Source organism: Magnolia sinica, chromosome 10 (assembly GCF_029962835.1).
Source record: "Magnolia sinica isolate HGM2019 chromosome 10, MsV1, whole genome shotgun sequence".
NCBI lineage: Eukaryota > Viridiplantae > Streptophyta > Magnoliopsida > Magnoliales > Magnoliaceae > Magnolia > Magnolia sinica.
Window position 1 is genome coordinate 28,463,752 of NC_080582.1, and position 7,628 is coordinate 28,471,379.

A 7,628-nucleotide genomic window follows, 5' to 3' on the forward strand; every position below is an offset into this window, starting at 1 on the left:
TCGGTGCATATATCTATGTTGTGGGTGGGTTAAACCTTCTTGGAAATGAAAAGGATGGTTTAGCGTTCAATAAGCAAAAGGATGACATCAAAATTGGAACTTGAAAGCAGCCTCTACATAGACAATAGAGATGTGTCTACCAGAACCAGCCTACCTTAATTAATTCATCATAGATGAACCTTGCACACTGAAGGATTGGATCCAACAAATGAGCTATCTGTCTTCAGACAAGAACTTCAAATGGCACCTAAATATGTTAAAAACTAATGAATGGTAAGCTATTAGAATACAGAAAGCAGAATGAATGGAGAAGAAAAAGGTGACACTTCTACGAATCATATGAACTTCTAAGCAAAAAATCATGAAGCATAGAAGTATCTCACCTCGGGTACAAATAAAGCACCTTTTGGACCAGTAGCATTTTGTATAGCAGTGTAGAGGTCCTCATCAGTTAAGTCATCACATGGCCATGTAGCTTATTGTCTGCCAAAAAAATGAACAAGGTTTATCAGATAAACCATGTGCAATTAATAAAAACATCAAACACATGATAATAACACTACCAGATACTAAAGGTAATAAATGGAAACATACATAATGGCATTTATCACTCATTAAGCACCAAAAAAAAAAAAAGACTATTGTTGTTGTTGCAGATCAAAAAAAAAAAAAACTGTGGACACTACAATGTCATTTTACAACATGACAAAGTTGGGACTTCAATCATTGGATATAATCAAGCAGAGTTTATTTAATCAAGGCCACTTAATGGAGTGGCCTTCCAACTCAATCTCCCTTCTATGGAAGGCAAGAAGACAAAATTGTACAGATTATAAACCAAGTGCCTCAACAACACATACTTTTCCTTTCTCATCTACACAAAATGTAAGTCATTGATCGACTGTGTAAAAGTACTTTAGCTTAGGCTTACCATTAAATTTAAATATAAACTCCTTGAGCTTTATACATGCAAATGTATGCCATGTGCCAATCACCTGAAACATAATGAACAAAAATGTCAAGTGGGCTTGAATAAGAAGCTAAATGATCTAGAAAACAAGGAATCATACCTCCACCCGAGAGCTTTGTGATGTCTTCCTCCATCTATGGAATTGGATGGTCATCGTCAAATTGAACCCATTTACCTGTATCAAGAGCCATCCCCGATGCTCAGAACATACAAAAAGGATGGATTAAAAGGCTTCATAATTTGCCTGAGTTAAGTAGACACTTACCATTTTCTTGTCTTCAAACCCTTTTACACCCTTGTATAAGAATTCAATGTAGTCATATCCATGCCTGCTCCACAAATGCATCAACATATTTTCACAGTGAAAGTTCACATACAAGATTACCTCTACTCCGGCAACAGCGATCCGGCATCTACAGGGACATCTAAAGGGCTACAAATGGCTGGTTAGTAAAGCTGCAAATGGAAGCGAAATTCTTTCAGTTTCTCAAAATTGTGGGAGTTGGGTTTAATGCGAGAGCTCCATATATGCAATTGTTTCAGGGTTAGGACATGAAACTGAGAAGCATGGAAGAATCCCAACTAACTTAGAATGCCAAAAGGATAAGAGAATTATGATAGATGCATATTTAATAAGTTGGAAATTCATATACAATAAGATCACAAGAGAGTTGTCAATAGCTGGATGCCCATATCATACAGGCTCTGTATCATAAGGGCTACAATCAGCTATATCTGTTACATGTTGATAGAAACAGAAAAGTCCCCTCTTGGTGTCCTGCCTTCTATCCTCTAAGCATCATGAGTCAGATTATAGCACAAACGTGCCTACATTCATATCGATATTTCTAACAAAATGGTCTATCCATCAAGTGTATTTTCAAGATATTGAAGCGGGACTCAAAAACAATCAAACAAATGAGATCAGGACGTCATATGTATTGAGCATAATTCCACACGGTAGCTAGAGAAATTAAAGCTGGCATTGGTGGAATTATGGTACTTACAGGATAGTTGTCAATGTGCATTACATACATGTAAACAAACAATTTTCACATATGCAAAGGTAGGTCAACATGCGTCTATGTGTAGGTGTGATTGTGCATATGCAAGGATTTGCCAACAGTGAATCTGTACCAATATATGCACTAATTCCTGAAAAATGTGCATTTTTCTCACAACTATACATCATGCATTTGCATCCATGCACACGTTCATGAATATTTAATGCAACATGCATACAAATAAAGATGACTAGCTTAGGAATCTGAGAAATTTAATTTTTGCTGTAAAAGAATTATACTTGAGAAAACTTCCACTCAATTTATCAGTCATGTGGCAGCCAGAAAGATGACACGGTTAGGAATCTGAGAAATTTAATTTTTGTTGTAAAAGAATTATACAATTTTGTCTCTAGGTTAATCTGAAGATATGGCACAAATTAATCAACATACAGAAAGTTTTCATCAGATTTCTGGAAAAATGAAACAGTTATCCCATATTCTAATAATGAATTCATGACTCTAAACTTAAAAAGATGCTACCAAAAAAAAAAAGTATAAAGGAACACGCAGCCAAAAATTAATCTGAATAGTTCCTCAAGAAAATGTATTTCTAATTCAGATAAGCCTCTCCTGTAAAAGAAGAGGTTCAACAAATGAAACTAAGGAAATACTGTCAAATACAAAACTGCATTGGATCTACAGAATATTACCAAGTGGCCATTTTCATTGTGTTGGAAACATCCACATTGGTTGTAAATATCAAAATTATGCTACTTGACAGAGAACATCCACAATCACACCTACACATAAACTCTTTTACAATCCAAACAGTGTCAACAAAAAACAGCAGTAGTTTTCTACAAAATGAATTCTCTTCCACAGATTCCTCATATCCAAACAGGGCCTAGGTTTACTTCGATGGATAAATAACTCTAGCATTTTTAATTCCTATTGAATTTAATATAAAAGATGAGATTAGTTTCTCTTCTTCCGTTAACTCATTCTTGCAATGTCTCCTTTTCCCATTTTGCAAGTTAGATCCATTTACAATCAGTAAGTTGTGGATCTCAACTAGCAGAATATCATGTAGCATAAAGAACATATGTTAGAGTTGCATGCAACCTTTTACAAAATATGCAGCCCATTGGCTCAAACCAAGAGCTGAGAAGAAAGGGAATGGTGGTCATCTTTGAAATTCAAGGGCATTGGTGTCTTATGGTACTCAAGAGCATAGGCAAAATCACAGAACTAAGGATATAATAGCAGTTGAGTATTGACCATCTACTAGACCAGAACAAAACTGTAGCAGTTTGTGCTCTATGAAATCAGCCTAATTTTTCGCCTTGAAGTTTGGTCAGCTGCAAAATCAAGGGTAATTGGATTGTTTGTGAAACTCAGGAACAACATGTTTTGGACCTTTGGTACAACCCAAACCAGGCTTTTACAGGTAGAAATACTGCCAATGCAATGTATATCCAGATTGTTTGGATGAGAACAGGACCACAGTTTCACATGTAGAGAGGATTTATTCATTTCCACTTCATTTCCAAGAAGAAATGAGTCAAAAATGATTTTATTCATGACCATGACAACTTACATCCCTACATTTCATACGCATACATACATACATACATATATAATAGGTAAGCTGCACTCAAATCATGAACTCATACTGAAAGATTGAAGCCATAACAGCCCCCTTACATTTGCTTGGAAGGCTCTGATCCTTTGGATCTTCCAGCTGCAATTTGTAAATATAGAAGAAGAGGAAAAAAGAAGAGCAAGCCTGTTTCAAGGTACAATGAGGTAATTTTTGCAAGTGACTGTACATATCAATCTTAGAAGAAACTCACAGTTTAATCGGCTTAGAACTTCTTTTCTCCATAACATGACAAAACTTAGTATCCACTTGGCCTTCAAATAAGTGAGTTCCACTTGGTCTACATCATATGTACCCATCCACCTTAACTAAATGATGATAAATAAAATCAATTTTCAAGGATACTCGTACAAGTAAGCTAAGGAAGAATGAACATACTTTAAAATTTTACATTCTACTTGGTAAGGAATTATTCAAAAAAATAAGAAAAATGAAAAATCCAATCCCAACCACAACCACAACCACAATTATTAAATATACTAGACAAATGGAAAATCCAGAATAAACAAATGTCACACCGCCAAAGCTGCTAGATATTCAAAAAAACAATAGGATCTACCAAAGGTACAACCAACCGAAACTTGTTGATGGATTGAATATGACCCCCAGTAAAAGTATGAATGCTCAACAACCTTACAAAATAAAGTTAAAGGGAAAAAATTAATCAACTTGTTGGCTGCATTCTTTTAGATGCATAGCAATAGCATACGTTCAAAGTTTCCAGGAAGCATATAAAAGCAAGCTAAAAACAAAGAAAATATAAGATGCATCCTTTGAAAGAAAGGTATTTGGCACACTTCACCAAATTAAATATGCTTTCAGGTCTGAGTAAAAATGACGCAACCAAATCAAGAATAAAGACTCTCAATTCTGGTGCACCTTTAGTTCCTTGAAGTCCAAGCGATAAAATTCCTTCACGGATGCAAAAGAAGTAAATATGAAGGATAGTGCATTGACATCCATTAAAATCCAACAGCCTGCAATCTGTTATACCAACAATCATAACATTCCTCCACTCTTCTATTCTAGGCAGCACATGTAACAAAGGGAAGCTCACATATGACATGAATCTTTAAATTGTTTGTATACTATTCTCAAAGCAAGAAAAGCATATATATATATATATATATATATATATATATAACCATCCATGTTTTTAACCCTATCTATTCCAAATATATTTAAAAAGACCAAAATGTCCCTTGATCCTACTGGAGGTGATGCTTTAGGGATGCCAATTGCCTCACTGTCATTTCCACAAATATCGTCTATGCGCCCATTCCCATATTTGTTGTAGTGTAAACTGCAACGGAAATCAAAAATTGAAAATGCCAGTTTCTCAACAAAAACTAAAAGAAGATAGAATTTCACAAATGCGGCCAATTACCAAAGGCATTATTTATTTATTTTTTCAATTTCTCTGTTTTTGGGCTATGACCCATCTGTGTGATTGTCCAACCAGTCAATGGTCTAGAACACCGGAGACATGTTTCCGTGTTGGGTATATAGGTATTATGGTGTGCACTCCAAAAATTCCACATCATAAGGAAACTAAGTTGTGTTTAGCCAAAGAAAATTGGTTTCCTGATGCATTCTACTGTTTTCTGATTCCACCTGTGCATATAGACATGTTTTATCTGTTCATTTGTTTTGCACACTATAGCTCACCTGATAGATCAACTGCTACACCTGACTGATTACTGAGCCACGCGTTGACAAAGATGGACAGCTAAGATCTTGCACTTGTTTCCAATCTAGGCACATGTGACGGCATGCAAAGCGGTTGGATTGTGAAGGCTTGAGATATTCAAATCTCAATACATCCTTATGCATTCAAAGAAAAGATAGTGCATGTTAAGAGCGGCCCATGTGGCTGCATGCTTAGATGATCATAACCATTGCTCTAGTGGACCCTTTCCCAGATAGAAAAGAGTCCGAAAATAGCACTGGCAAGCTCATTCTTGCTATTTGAATGGTGGCCCTCAAGCTGGAAGCCAAAATGGTCAAAAGTTCGCTATCAACAGGGAGCAATCGACTGATGCCACTTATCCAATCACACATATATTCACATATATTCATGTAGGCCAATTCATAGGTAGTTGTGTAAGAACTTCATTTAGTGGGCCTTACTGATCAACGGTCTGGATTGTCATTCAGTTGGACTGGATGATTGAGTAGACCAGTGGGCCCCACTTCAGGTGATGCACTGCGTAGTCTATCTGCGCAGCCTTGCGTACTGGGGTTGGAATGCTATAACTGTCTTACGCAAACAGCAATTTGAATTGTACTAGGATGCTACAATGTGGAGCGTGGGAGAGAGAGTTGTGATGGGTTTCAAACTCTCTCTCTACAGATTATATAAAAGAGAACTGGGTCCCCAATCCTACACCACAGCAGAAATTTGAGTCCCATCTACTAATTTGCAGAAAGGGTGTGAAGGAGAGGAAGATCCTAAGCTCTAAAGGAATTCTGGTATTCTGGTGTTCTTATCTGGCTTTCATGGCGGCGTCTCAGCTAGGTAAGCTATCTGAACCCCTGATTGCCATGTCCCATGCACAGACAGATCCGTGGGCCTATTCCGCATATAGATTAAGTCCCACAAGTTGAAGTAATGGCCTCAGACATTCTTGGTTGGGGCATTTTCACCAACAACTAACATGCATGATTTGCAGGAGACAGTATTGCCTAGAGCTAATCAAGATGAGGGAAATAACTGAAAGAAGAAAGAAAAACTCACCCGCTTTTGTAGAGATGCTGAATTTGCCCTTCCATGCGTTTCCGTTGGTGGAAGAAACAAGCAACCAAATTCACAAGCCTTTGATAGCTCACTGTTTTATTTCGATTGAGGGTATATGTTGAATCTTATGCCAATCCTCTCTGCCATTTTCCTGCATTCTGGCATTGAATTCATTTGGCATGAGCACCATCAGTCTGTAAGGTAGATCTCCAGTAATATCACTATCGTTGGCTCAGTGAAACCAAAAACCCCCAAATTTTCGAATCTCTACTGGATACTGGCAAGATTTTGCTGATTTTTTTTTTCGATTTTTCGATAAAATGGCCAAATTGTCAACATTTTCAGTGATTGTCAGGGAAAAAATCGAGTAGATATCCAACATAAATACTGGAAAATCCAAAAAAAATAAAAATGAGAATTCCTTTTTTCTTTCAGATATGTTTGAGAGAGTAAATTTCGGCACCTTCCAAGGAGTTTCAGAAGATCCTCAATAGTTGGATCGCGGATCGACAATTCCGGTCTTTAAAAGGTCCGAAATAAACCCAAAAGTCTGATTATGGTAATGAATTTTAAAGATTTCAGCGAGCTTTTCGGCTTCTTGTTGAGATTCTCCAACAAAAATTCCTCCGATCCTAGAATGAATCGGCGTTGAAGATGCTTTTGAATGGGAGTTTTAGGGTTAAAAAGGAAAAGGCTTTTTGTTTCCTTTTGTTTATGGAGTGGGAGAGAGAGAGAGAGGGAGAGAGATCGAGAGGGAGGGAATTGGGGGTGAGCGAGTAGGAGAAAGGGAGAGAGATCGAGAGTGATGGAGTGAGAGAGAGATCGAGAGGGAGGGTTGGGAATGAGGGAGCGGGTGAGAAGGAGAGATATTAGGTTTTTGTTTTTCGTTTTGAAATTAATGTTTAAAACTCTTTTAAATTTGAAACGCCATGAGCTGTACCAGAACAAAAAAAACCCAGCCGTTTTAAATTTGCAATTTTTATGTAGCTTGAGTACAGTTCATTACCGTTTCAAATTTTACCGTTTCAGTTAAAGGATTTTGGTGTGAGGGTTTGAAGAGGAGAAGGAGATTGGAGTTTTGGTGTTGAAGAAGTGTAGAGAAGAAGAGCAGGACGAGGGCAGAACGGCCATAGCCATCTTTAAACGTGGTAGATTGGAGATTTGAAGAGAGAGAGAGGGAGAGAGAGAGAGAGATGTGAGACGAGAGATTGAAGAAAAGGGGAAGCAAACGAGCCCTAATAACATGGAAAGACGGTA

General features: G+C 37.2%; 1 protein-coding gene across 16 annotated transcripts; it reads right to left on the reverse strand.

Moving 5' to 3' along the window:
• Window positions 1–343: 343 nt before the first annotated feature.
• Window positions 344–7,381, reverse strand: LOC131258230 (uncharacterized). Of its 16 annotated transcripts, none has more exons than XM_058259399.1 (8): window positions 6,372–7,381; window positions 4,847–4,937; window positions 3,828–3,937; window positions 3,679–3,715; window positions 1,236–1,395; window positions 1,071–1,145; window positions 932–995; window positions 344–483 (listed from the first exon to the last, which is right to left on the reverse strand). In XM_058259399.1, exons 2-8 carry the CDS (start codon window positions 4,885–4,887, stop codon window positions 452–454), a joined length of 519 nt encoding a protein of 172 aa, XP_058115382.1. In that variant the 5' UTR covers window positions 4,888–4,937; window positions 6,372–7,381; the 3' UTR covers window positions 344–451. The 16 variants fall into 16 exon arrangements, 10 of the variants coding, with proteins under 10 accessions (XP_058115382.1, XP_058115386.1, XP_058115384.1 ...); XR_009177996.1 differs by lacking the exon at window positions 344–483 and adding an exon at window positions 1,824–1,869 and having other exon boundaries at window positions 831–995; window positions 1,236–1,383; window positions 4,514–4,937; XR_009177997.1 differs by lacking the exons at window positions 344–483; window positions 3,679–3,715 and adding an exon at window positions 1,824–1,869 and having other exon boundaries at window positions 831–995; window positions 1,236–1,383; window positions 4,514–4,937.
• Between the last annotated feature and the right edge of the window lie 247 nt (window positions 7,382–7,628).

Excerpts from the sequence above, each read along its gene's own strand:
- LOC131258230 (XM_058259396.1), bottom strand. The coding sequence starts at position 4,887 with ATGACAGTGAGGCAATTGGCATCCCTAAAGCATCACCTCCA. Across the intron at positions 3,716-3,827 it reads AGTTCTAAGCCGATTAAACT|CTGGAAGATCCAAAGGATCA; the intron begins GTGAGTTTCTTC and ends TACAAATTGCAG. Across the intron at positions 1,146-1,235 it reads GGTTTGAAGACAAGAAAATG|GTAAATGGGTTCAATTTGAC; the intron begins GTAAGTGTCTAC and ends CTCTTGATACAG.